Below are 13,548 nucleotides of genomic sequence, written 5' to 3' on the forward strand. Positions count from 1 at the left end.
TTGTAGTAAGACCTGGTTTATTACCATATAGATCTTGATTATTTGATCAGATCGTCTTGACTGGGTGCCGCCATTTTGTTTGAATCAAATGCAAGTGATATGAGAATTGAAAACTGATAGGTAAATAGGGACATAGAAGGGACGTAACTTGTAATAGCCTCTAGTGGCACTACGATCAAGCCTGGAAATTCCAGCCCAGTTTGGCAAGGGTGGAAACTGAATTTTTATAGTCAGATAACACCCTTGCCTTGGGAAGATGTTGGTCAAAAGAAGTGAGCTTAAATTACTTTCTTCAGTTTGTGTAAAAATATTCTGAATCATAGATAAAAAGAGATACCAAACATAAGTTTTGAAATTTGTGTATCCTTTGAAAATGCATTATTCCTTGCAGTTTTCACACAAAGTTTACAAAAATATTTTTTCGTTTCCATGAAACGATGAGTCCTCCATTTTCCTCCAGTATGTGATATTTTCGTTCGTCGGGTATAATACTCGCACTGCTGTCACCCGATTGTTACTGTCATTTTGTGATATTGCTTTCAGAAACAGATGAATAGATTGTTTTGTGTTAGAATTGTTGGTCAACTGATTGATGTATTCACCACTGCAGTCGCGATATATTCAAATAAAATATCCTGCCATGGAGGACAATTATTTTATTCCATGCTCCTAATAATGGGTTAACATGCTTGAGATCAAATCAGTTTCACTAAATATCTACTGATGATGGTGTGTATTTTTTCAGACCATTATGAAAACTTGGGACTTACTATCTGAGATGGCAAGCTTACTATTTTCTGGTCCAGAAACATTGTTTCCATTTGATGGGCTTAAAGCTGTTTTCCCAAACTTTTTACTGTCCTGTAATTATCTATTGACTGTTGAAATATTTTGAAATATACCGATACAACAAAATGCAAAAATATATTGAATAAACACGTTAACCAGAAGGATGGATAGTCAGAATAAGCAAAAAAATGAAAATGTATACACATGTTTTTGTTAATTGGTTTCTGAAAAGAATTGGTGGAATGAAATTAAGGAAAAGTACTGGTCTAAAAGCATTTCTTTGCTTCCTATTTTGACCTATTTTGTATTTTTTGAAATTACTTGGCAGGGGAAAGCATTGGTCTCAAAATTGTGATTTGTTCACCATTTGTGAAATTTTGGTTAGTGATCCAAATACTACTACTAATATAAACGTTTTTAAATGGCATTTAGCTTTTTTTTTTATGTTTTGTTACACATATTGCCTTGTTCAGGTAGGGCATTAAAGGTGTGTGGGTTATTAATTGGATCTCTCCTTGCATGTCAATGACCCTTATATATGAAAGTGAACACACTGAAAGCAAGAATAGTATGAGCAGTCACACTCAAGTGGTACACAGAATCTAGTAAATTAAATTCTTTGATTATTATTTTGACTCTAACAAGAAATGGTTGGATCAGTTGAAAGATAGTAAATGATTTGTTGTGGTTGAAATAATTTTAGAATGAGTACATTGTCAGCTTGAAGTCATGAATTGTTTGTGGTAAGCAGATATCAGATCAGCTTGAGTTATTTCCCTTTGATATGATATGGGGATTTCCCTTTCAAACATGGCTTACTTCTCTCTTTGAAGCTGATATCAGCACGTTTTGAGAGTCTATATTTACACATGATCATTGTTGGTAATAGATAAATAACATCCTTCTGTGTGGTTTCTTTATTTTTCTTCCTAATATTGGAAACCTATAATTGTAAGTATTATTGTTTAGCTATGTTTACCTCTGAGTTTGCCACAGGACATACGGTTACAATGGTATGTTTGAGATCCAGAAAAATGGCTAAAAAATAGCATCAACTTGTTAAAAAGTGTGATTTTCTATTGGGCACTTAAACTGAATATGAGTCAAGATATGAAAATGAAATTATTAATTTTGATGGTTGATAAAAAAGTTACTAACAAAAATTAGTGATCAACATTTATATATAATGTGAAGTATAAATGGGCATTTTGCTAATCAACAATTTTTGTTAGTTCTCAGGATAGGGATAATATTAATCAACATGACTTCCAGCCTAGATAAGTGCTATCAAATCAACTGAAACTAGAGGGGTGGTTGGGTCGCCCTGTTAAGTAATTGACCTGTCACACTGGCAATGTGTTTGGAAACACTTTTGATCCACCGTTGAGCTAGTTTCGCAGTTGTAATCTAGAAAGTTTGCCCCTATCCATGTCATTGAGATTGATTTTCATCAATTTTCATGTTTTACAATTAGTTGTTCAAAAGTACATTATCTCATGTTTCAGATATAGTAAGCAATGCCTTCAAGTATCCTTGTTGGAAACAACATGATTTTGTCCATGCCTTGACATTCTGATTCAAGGTATTTTTTACCCTGCAGCTAGGTAGAGACATTGTTCTGCTGCACTGTAATTGTAATTGTTTAACATTTTCATTCTGAGACTGTCATCATATCTCAATTGCGTGGGTCGATGCTCATGTTATTAATCACTGGATTGTCTGGTCCAGACTTGATTATTTACAGACTGCTGTCATATAGCTGGAATATTGCTGAGTGCGGCATTAAACAACAAACCAACCAATCATTCTGAGACATCAACTGCATCATGCTAAAGTATTTCTCATTACTTTCAGAATGTAGCTGTAACCTTCTAGAACAATGTCACGACGAGGGGCCCCAAAATATGGGGGCCGGAAGAAACGGGCAAATTACTTTGCCCTCCAAGCATACGAGGTTGAAAGTGAGTAAACTTTTTATGCTGGCAATTAGTATTTATTATTAATTTTGAAAAATGTTAATGTTATGGCTGACAAGATATATGAATAACAAATTAGAGATGTGAATACAACAGTTTGATGTATAAGTTGGGATCATCATGGTTAGACATGGCCACAACACAGATAGTGAGAGACTAGTGAAATTCAGGAGGGACAGTTGTTTTATCCCCATTTTTAGTTATTTTACACAAGTCACAAGTCCAAATGATTTAGTTCAATATGACCAATTGTGTTGCCCCCAAGTTAAATGTTCCAGTCTTGATTTGTCTGCTACTTAGTACTTACATAAGGAAAGATAGTATTCTATTATGCACTGATGTTACAAGGAATGACTGATGTTAATAATATAAGGGTAACACTATTTTTCAGGGCGTTATCATTTGCAGAAGCCCGAGGTCTTCCATTAACTGCCCAACGAAGGAGGGCAGTTGAAAAGACCAAGGGCTTCTGCAAATGATAATGCCCTGAAAAATAGTGTCACCATTTTTATAGCTAAAGTGGATGGAAGTTGTTATCAAATAAAAAGAAACAACAATATCGGTTTTGAAATATTCACTGCAATCAACATGAATGTCACTGACCCACTTTTACAAAAACACCATAGAATAAACCAGATGACGTCACTATTGAACGTGACGTCACCTATCCCTATCCTTTGACGTCACCTATCCCTATCCTTTGATGTCACCTAACAACGGGCGTGATAATGGCAATATGAGCAATATAAGGGCATTATCAAGTTACAGTGGGCCGCTCATTTCTGATAACATGCAGGCGGTTTTATGATAATTCTATCCACTTTAGCTGTAATACTTCTTGGAGACGTCTTCAAGATGTTTTGTCTACCAGTGGTTTGAATTCCGAAGCTTAGTATATTTTATGATTTCTTGAATAAACACCTGCCTTGAGTAAACACAAAATCAATTGACACCGCAAATAAATAAATGCTTTATAGATGAACTATTATTAAGTAAGTTTTTCCAGAGAAGGGGCCTTTTGTGCAAATTAAGTTCACATTTAGTCATTTTTATACCCCGGCATGTAATGCGGGGGGAAATACCTATGGGCATGTCCGTCTGTCTGTTCGTCTGTCAGAATCGTCTCCGGAGCAGAACTCGAAAACCGTTAGATATTTCTTCATCAAACTTTGCATTTATATCACTTAAGTGGTGAAGTTGTGCCTTTTGTGATTTTGGAATTTTTCCAATTTTGTTTATTTTCCAATTTTCATGAAAGCATGCTGGACAAAGGCTAACTTTGTGAGTGATGTTTGTTTCCGGAACAGAACTCCGAAACTGTAAAATGTTTCTTCATCAAACTTTGCATTTATATCACTCAAGTGGTGAAGTTGTGACTTTTGCTATTTTGCAATTTTAGAAATTTTTCTTTTTTCTGTTTCCATGGCAACAAGTTGGACTTATAAGGGTGGTGTTAAGGGTGGTGTTAAGGGTGGTGTTAATTTCCAGGGCTGTTAAATACTTTCTTACAAAACTTTGCATGTCTACCAGGCACATACTGAACTGGTGCCTTTTGCTATTTAGGAATTTTATAAATTTTTATTTTTCATGTTTCCATGGCAACAAGTTGGACTAAGGTTCGATAGGGTAGAGTTCGTTTCCGGAGCATAACTCAAAACCCATTCAGTACTTTCAAACAAAACTTTGCATATCTATCAGACTCATGCTGAACTGGTGCCATTTGATGTAAAGAATTGCACATTTACTTGTGTTTACTTTAAAGACAGCTGCCGGGGGGATATGTCATCTTTCTGATGACTCTTGTTTCTGATGACATAAAGCAGCCATAATCACTATATCCTCCTAAGGCTTTATAGGACATTGTTTTATAGTTTATATTCACTACTATATGAACCAACAGAATTTTAATGTGAGCCATGGTGGGGGATAGTGATAGCACTATTTTTTGGTTATCATTATTATTATCCCCCGTCACGAAGTGGAAGGGGGATATAGGAATGGGTGCCGTCCGGCCGTCACATTTCGTTTCTGGAGCAGATCTTGAAAACCATGCCATATTTCTTCACCAAACTGGGCACATAGATAGATCTAGTGGTGAACTGGTGCCTTTTGATAGTTTGGGATTTTAAAAAGAGTTATTTTTCGAGTTTCAATGCAACGACTTTGATTTAGACTGAAAATGGCAGTAGTCCTAGTTTCCGGAGCAGATCTTGAAAACCGTACCATATTTCTACACCACATTTTGCACATTGATAGGTCTAGTGGTGAACTGGTGCCTATTGATAGTTTGGGATTTTTAAAAAAAAATCTTTTTCGAGTTTCCATGGCAATGACTTTGATTTAGACTGAAAATTGTGGTAGTCCTCGTTTCCGGAGCAGATCTTGAAAACCGTACAGTATTTCTTCACCAAACTTGACACATAGATAGATCTAGTGGTGAACTGGTGCCTATTGATAGTTTGGGATTTTTAAAAAAAAATCTTTTTCGAGTTTCCATGGCAATGACTTTGATTTAGACTGAAAATTGTGGTAGTCCTCGTTTCCGGAGCAGATCTTGAAAACCGTACAGTATTTCCTCACCAAACTTGACACATAGATAGATCTAGTGGTGAACTGGTGCCTATTGATAGTTTGGGATTTTTAAAAAAAAATCTTTTTCGAGTTTCCATGGCCATGATGGCAACGGCTTTGATTTAGACTGAAAATTGTGGTAGTCCTCGTTTCCGGAGCAGATCTTGAAAACCGTACCATTTTTCTTCACCACATTTTGCACATTGATAGGTCTAGTGGTGAACTGGTGCCTATTGATAGTTAAGGATTTAAAAAAAAAAAAAATCTTTTTCGAGTTTCCATGGCAGCGACTTTGATTTAGACTGAAAATAGTGGTAGTCCTCGTTTCCGGAGCAGATCTTGAAAACCGTACAGTATTTCCTCACCAAACTTGACACATAGATAGATCTAGTGGTGAACTGGTGCCTATTGATAGTTTGGGATTTTTAAAAAAAAATCTTTTTCGAGTTTCCATGGCCATGATGGCAACGGCTTTGATTTAGACTGAAAATTGTGGTAGTCCTCGTTTCCGGAGCAGATCTTGAAAACCGTACCATTTTTCTTCACCACATTTTGCACATTGATAGGTCTAGTGGTGAACTGGTGCCTATTGATAGTTAAGGATTTAAAAAAAAAAAAATCTTTTTCGAGTTTCCATGGCAGCGACTTTGATTTAGACTGAAAATAGTGGTAGTCCTCATTTCCGGAGCAGATCTTGAAAAACGTACTATATTTCTTTACAAAAAGGCCCAGTGAACTTAGTTCACATATGGCTATAGCATTGCACACACCCGACATGTCATATTGGCGGGGGATGTGAGTATTTCATGCTTGTTATTATTGTTGTTGTTATGAAAAAAAATACATGACGATATGAACTTCACATGATCAGTGTTTGACACGGAGCCATTTGAACAAATGTAGCCGAACAATATGAATATGTCTTTTTTTCATATTTTTTTTATAACATGTTTTGTATCGTTTTCAATCGTGTAGTTGTCTGACTTTTTATCATGCACGTTGATACTACTTAATTTCGTATATCCGACATTGTTGTTAATCCGACATAATCATATGCAACCAACCATGTCGGATTAACGGTACTTGACTCTATTTGCATAAAATACACAATAATCACCATTACCAAATTCATATTGTGGCCAGTTATGTTGACTTTCTGGTAGCAAAATGGCGAGCAGTAGATAAATGATTTAAGTTGCATTTGGCCACCAAAATGGCCGTTAAATCAGAGGGCTGCCCAATATTGATCAATAATTAACACTTTGTTTTAACACTTTTTTCAGTGTCAGGCAAAAAGAACCGTGTCAGAGAGATGATTGACTTTGCCAGGGCATATTTTGAGAAAGGACAATATGGCCATGCCTTCAATCTTTGTAACGAAGCTGAACATAAGGCATATGAGTATTTTGAGTACCCAGAAAGCGACCTCTTAATGGATATCTACGACCTTCGTACCCAGCTGTACATCAAACAAAATGATCCAGATGGAGCACTTGAGGAAGCCTCACAAATGATGGAAATGATGAATTCAAATCCACTAGTAAGTTACCATTTTCTGGCTTGCATTGTCCAGTCAGTAACTTTTTGACCCGTGAACATCCGGGGTAGAATAGGTCTTCAGCAACCAATGCTTGCTGTAAAAGGGGATTATGCTTGTCATGAGAGGCGACTAATGGGATCGGGTGGTCAGGCTCGCTGACTTGGTTGATGCATGTCATCGATCACAATTGCGAGGATCGATGGTCATGATGTCAATCACTGGATTGTCTGGTCCAGACTCGATTACTTACAGACCACCGTCATATAGCTGGAATATTGCTGAGTGCGGCGTTAAACAACAAACCAACCAACAAACGACAGTGACTTTCTACTTGCGTAAACCTGGGGTCATGGTGGGCCTATTTGTCTAAGGCCCAGCTGTTTGCTGTGCAGAATTGCTTCCCTTGGGCATACCAGAAACCTATGATCATGGGTTCCAGTCCCAGTTCGCACTGATTCTAGGTTTGTCAGCACCATACCACTTATGATACCAGTGCTCGTAGGTTTCACTTTGGACTTTCATCCCACATTAAGCTGACTCACTGTGATAGTTGAATACTGTTCAAAGCAGCGCTAAACCCCACTCTCTCACTTGCCCGCCCAACCGCCCACTCTAAACCATTGTTTTCAGCATGTTCAGTGGATTTTCTTTGAATGTACTGCATAATAGATTGAGAACAATTTCATATCACCATAGGCAGCAAATGTATGAACACTCATTTTCGATCAGTCGTAACTCAAGTGTCATGTGATACAAGCATCTCTTTGCTGCACAACCAGGCTTGCCACTTGTTTATACTTGTTGGTGTTGCGTGAAATAATTGGACATATACTAAACAAGAAGTGTTGTGAAGACTAATGTCAGATATTATATTTATTATCGTATGATTCCTGTAAATGTATGTCAAGATGAAGTGACATAGAAACTTATGAAAATATGAATTACTTGGATTTTTTAAAAGTATTCTTCAATGTATATCTTCATGTGCTCAACAATCTGAACAAGTCGTTTCACTTCGACTACAAGAAAACCACACATTCCTGTCTGACCTTGTGGTTTTGCGTTGACTGCCTTGGACCTATGCTAAATAGATATTGTTATGCCCAGTTCATGAAATAAAAGATCTTTCATATTTTCTCTTTATAAATGCAAGCGACGTCTCAATTATATAATTTTGATCAAAACAAAATAATGTATTATTCAATGTGTAAACTAAAGCATTAGCAAATTCTCCGTGGTCTAGTGGTAGAGCGTCCGCCCGGAGAGCGGAAGGTCTGGGGTTCGATCACCAGCCGCGTCATACCAAAAGACGTTAAAAGATGGTACTTGATGTTACCCTCTCTGGCGCTCAGCATTAAGGGGCTAAAACAAGGACTGGTTGGCTCGGAGTCAGTATACTGTGTCTGAGTGGGATATTCATGTAAAATTGCGGCATGGTATCTCAGTGAGCACTATTAATCGGCATCAGTCCAGACTAGTACAAGCAGCCACACAAACACACACACGTACATGCACGTCGCTATATAAGTGCAATAATCTTGGACGCGACGTTAAACCCCATTTCACCACCTCACCAATATATTTTGGTGTTAGTCAAGTGATCAACAGTTTCATTTCCCTTTCCTGATGTACTACATCCTGGTTCATTTAGATATTATTGTTTCAGAAACTAAAACCATGTGTATCCATGACAACCACAAAATAGATCAGCAGTTTGATATGACACAGGGATTTATCTAGGATTCGGAACTAGTTGCCCTCGGAGGGCAAATTGGGAAAAATCATTATTTTTTTTAAGTTGGGGTCTGTTTTAAACTTAATTTTCCTAAATTCAGAGGTAATTTAAGTTTGAATGACAGAAGGCTGTCATATAGCTGGAATATTGCTGAGTGCAGCATTAAACAACAAACAAAACAAGCAAGATAAAACCACACGCATTTGTCCAAACAACTTAAGTCACAGTGGCAAGAAATCACCAACTGTCTGTTAGCGTCCGCAAATAGAATTGCATACATTTTAATGTCATTGAATGAAAAAACAAGTTGGAAAACAAAAGTATATTAGTATTTTCCTAAATTTATAAGTATTTTAACATTTCACTAAATACAATAACGTAAAGCTAAACATGAAGACCTTTTACTTTGTAGTGGACCTGTTATCATTATGTCTCTTCCCCTCAATGCTTTACTGGTGTCATTTGCTATTTTATTATTTTTCCAATTTTGTTTGTTTGTTTCCATGGAAACAATTTAGAATTAGTCTCAAACGAGGGTAGGGTTTGTTTCCAGGCTAAACTTGAAAATCGTTCAACATATTTCAATGAAACTTGACATATCCATTGCTCATCAGCTTAACTGATGTGTTTTGCTAGTTTGAAATTTTTCTAAATTACATTTTCGAATGTTTCCAAGGAAACAAGTTTGATTTAGTCTTATACAAGGGTAGAGTTTGTTTCTGGGCCATAACTTCAAAACGTTTCAACATTTTTCTGTGAAACTTGGCTTGTGAAGTTACTCATCAGCTGAAGTGCCGCCTTTTGCTGTTTTGAAATCTGTTTCCATGGAAACAATTTGGACTTAGTCTCAAACAACTTGATGTTTCATTTCAAAGCCGTAACTTTCAAACTAATGAATATTTATGCATGAAACTATACATGTGTAATGACCACATGCTCAACTATTGCCTTTTCATATTTTTTAATTTCTACTTTTTTTACAATTTCTTGTGTTTCCATGCTAACCAAGCCATAAATGGTGGGTGGCATCAGCTGTTATGCTGCTTCAGTGATGCATTAATCAGAATCTGTACAAGTATTGTTTTGATAGTATTGTTTTTCAGATTTGCAAACACATTTATGGTAACAACTTGAACTAATGTATCAACAAAAAGATGGGGAAGACATCATTTATGATTGAAAACACTCTCTAGTTGTAATACAAGTCAGCTTTGAAGAACGGTAACATAAGGTTTTAATAGCATGGACTGGGACATTTTGTATTCCAATTTGGAAATGTTGACTACATTTTCTGTAGAATGGAAGTTTTGGATCAGAATATCAGTCTCTAAGCAGGTCTACATAAATCCCTGTCTATCAGTATCAACGTATATTATAGTGATATATATAGGCTAATAGTGTTTTTAGTGGTTAGCTGGCCTGACATCTCCTTGCATGATACAAGGATTCTCCTGTTTGCAGAGTAACCTGCGCTATGCCCAGGCCATGAGGGCAGGTGGCAAGCTAGCAGACTGTTTTGGCTTCCTGGTGGAGGGCTTGAAGCACCTCTGTGCAACCGAGGAAGACAGAATCACTTACTTTGCTGAACTGGCTTCGGTTATCCCAGATATCACTGGTAATGTTTCTGATGGAGCTTTGAACACTTTCCTATCATGCATATCCTCAACAAATCGTAACGTTACCAGGGTTTTACATGACGTACAAATGTGTATCCATTACGCCCAAATGATGAGAGTGGACGCAGAAAAGAATATGCTGTGGCTCAGGGGATGCACAATTTTTTATATTCATTTTTTTATATTCATTGTACCTACAGCGTATGAAGAGCAGTTATGGTGTCTGTTATTTCATCCATTAATTATTACCACTGTTCACATGATCATTGATTCATTCCAGGCTCTAAAGAAATGATCTAAATGTACAGACACTCCACCATTTCATTACTTTACAGGACCCCCATTTCGCCTGCATGGATCCTCAAAATTAATCATTGGGGTCCCCTGGATTCTCACTTTTGTAGGTCAAGGTAAAACCCTGTGTTACAAATGAAGCCTTTTTCATATATTTTTCATAGAATTATCTGAGGTTTAACGTTACCTCATCCATTGCAAGTGTATTATTAAAAGAAACAGACGCTTTATCGGTTGATTCTGGTGAACTTTTCCAGTGGAGGATGACAGTGTTTATAATGAGATAGACCTCCCCAGCTCATCCCAGTTCTGGTCTAGTGTCCTGAAGAACCTAGCCAAGAGTGACAGATGGCAGGCTGTATCGCTGCTCATCCTCGGCCTCACCAACGGGCAGGACTGTCCACTGGATTGTGTTGCCTCAGATGCTTCAACAGCAGGCATCAGTGTCTCGGGGCTGCTCAAGCACCTGCCTGATGTTGAGCTGAAGAAATGGGGCATTAAGCTTGCTATCTGTCTCCTGAAGAAGGGAGCAGCCATGGAGAGTATTTCAGCTGATGTGGTAGAGCCTGTGCCTATTACTGCTGTGGTATCGGCCATTAGAACAGGTACTGGTATTAATATTGTTCCTGGAAATAAGAAAATTCCATTTTGTAACTATGTAATTTGGTAGATTCTTTGTAGGGCTGGGACGAGTCAAAATGTACGACCCGGGTACTTGACCCCCTATACCTGACCCTACCTGGGTACGTTCAGTTATCTTGGTTTGTACTTTAGCAATAGATTACTGTGGTCGAAATCTTTAAGTAATATTACAATTCAGGCAAGAAAGGTGTTCATAGTCCTTTTAAGTAGAATACATTCCTTGAAACCATACTCGCCCCACTTTTACTTCAAATTATTTGATGCAAAGTTAACACCAATACTTTTATACGGGGCCAACATTTGGGGGTTCGGTGACATAGAACCACTAGAAAAAGTTCAGTTGTATGTCTGTAAGCATCTTTTAAATGTAAAGTTATCAACTTCAAATAATGGGGTGTTAGGCAAGTGTGGTAGAAACTCTATCCAGTTGCTTGCTGTTTTGAAATGTGTCAAATATTGGCTGTCTCTTTAAATATGCAGGAATCCCGCTTACCCAAAAAATGTCACAATATGTTGCGCTTGTACAATGAACAAGGCCACGTAAATTGGGTAACGAAACTTAAAACTGTTATTTTTAGATTAGGATTTGGTGATGTCTGGTTCTTTCAAACATGTAATAAAACCATATTTTTAAATATGTTGCGTCAACGGTTAAAAGACTAGTTAAAACTTTTTTCAGGTTTGGCATACTGATTTATTTGAAAGCCCCAAAATGGCTCATCATGCACAGTTTAAAACATACATTTTGTGTGAGAACTATTTGAGTGGTATTACAGTAAATAAAATCAGAACCACATTGACACGTTTTCGGCTTAGTTCTCACAATTTAGAATTTGAACATTGACGACATTATAATATTCCTCGTGAATTTAGAAAATGTAAAGTTTGTAACTTAAACCATTTCAAAAATGAATATCACTTTTTGTTAATTTGTCCACCTTATAGCCATTTTAGGCAAAGTAACATAAAATCTAAATTTTACATCATTCCAAATATTCTGAAGTTTAATACACTACTGTCATCGCAAGACCCTATTTTCAGTATGAATACAGAAAAGTACTTGTTTTATGCCAATGCTGTATGAACACAAATACTCCAACATGTATAATGTGCAATTATGTTAAGACTGATTTTGTTAAAAAGCAAAGAAATGTATTTCATCTTCTACTGTTTGCACCTTAATTGTATTTCGTCTGTACAAAAAGACCCGTGGCCTACAAGTACTGAAATAAAGTGAAGTAAGGATTATACATTAATAATAGTCCACTAGTCTTAGACTAGTCAAATTCAGAGAGGACTGTTGACATTTCCGTGTGTGCCACTACCACTTGGATAGATGGCAACTTTATAGCAGATCCGGTAATAATTTCTGACCCACGGAAACACTAATGATTGAATGTGACACTATCAGGCAACAACGAGCTGTTCCGATATGTGATGGAGACCAGCTCCAAGTTCCGGCTGCAGATTGACAACAAGGACAAGAATGGGGACACACCGCTCCACATCCTGGTGAAATCTGGGAAGACGAACTCATTCAGCGGAGAAGCTCTTCTCAAATTGTTGCTCAATTACGGAGCAACTGTCAGTGTTCAAGACTCAAGTGGAAAAGAGCCTATTGACTATCTGGACGCAAAAACACAAGTGTATGCTCACCTGAGTCAGGCAGCTAGCAATTCAGGTAACTTATATGTCATACTGAGCATCTCTACCAATATTATCCTTTGAGGGGACCTTTTCACCTGTTGGTCGTACAGACCGTAAGAAACAAAAAATACTGATACACAGATTGCACAACAGTCGTAGTTGCAAGTGACTCACTCCACAATTGAGAATGGTGAAAATATTTGTAAAAATACTTTGTATGTTTTGAATATTTTCAGTGATTTTATTATTTCACTTGACTGCCAACAGGTAAAAAGAAACTTTGATCCCGGCAGCCAACTGGCGACAGTGTATATTGGCAGTGACATTACTGATAGTTTGTTCTTAATACTAGGGCTGCAACGAATACTCTATGAGGCGAATATGATACATATCACGAATACTGGGTAACGAATATGAATATTTATTCACGAATACAAAAAATCAGCAGTGAAACAATAAAATATTTTTTTTGACATGGTTTAATATTATTATATTATACATTGATATACTGCAGTTATCCAGGTACTAGCATCTGCTCAAATGTGACAATGACCAGGGACCACATCACTGTACAATTTAATATGTAAGAGAGCTGTCTTTGAAGAAATCTACGTATGCATAGAATAAGTTCTTATGGAGGTGGAGTTGTAGATAACCAACACAACACACAACTGCATGGCTTGTATAGGTTCCATTGTGCATATCTTGCTTTGATAAACAACAGAGAGCTTCAAGTGA

At 37.1% G+C, this 13,548-nt stretch overlaps 1 protein-coding gene across 4 annotated transcripts in view; it reads left to right on the forward strand.

The window, feature by feature from the left end:
- Positions 1-13,548, forward strand: part of LOC139474364 (TPR and ankyrin repeat-containing protein 1-like) — a 58,848-nt gene that overhangs the window by 1,482 nt on the left and 43,818 nt on the right. For 3 of the 4 annotated variants that reach the window (XM_071257628.1, XM_071257388.1, XM_071257550.1), the window contains exons 2-6: positions 2,644-2,750; positions 6,620-6,876; positions 10,073-10,226; positions 10,779-11,126; positions 12,575-12,844. In XM_071257628.1, the coding sequence (XP_071113729.1) occupies positions 2,669-2,750; positions 6,620-6,876; positions 10,073-10,226; positions 10,779-11,126; positions 12,575-12,844 (1,111 nt within the window). In that variant the 5' untranslated portion in view covers positions 2,644-2,668. Of the gene's footprint in view, positions 1-1,643; positions 1,741-2,643; positions 2,751-6,619; positions 6,877-10,072; positions 10,227-10,778; positions 11,127-12,574; positions 12,845-13,548 lie in introns of those variants that run through there. The other variant, XM_071257473.1, reaches the window with a different exon arrangement.

This window comes from Haliotis cracherodii, unplaced genomic scaffold, assembly GCF_022045235.1.
Source record: "Haliotis cracherodii isolate W230 unplaced genomic scaffold, xgHalCrac1.p SCAF_1, whole genome shotgun sequence".
Classification (NCBI taxonomy): domain Eukaryota; kingdom Metazoa; phylum Mollusca; class Gastropoda; order Lepetellida; family Haliotidae; genus Haliotis; species Haliotis cracherodii.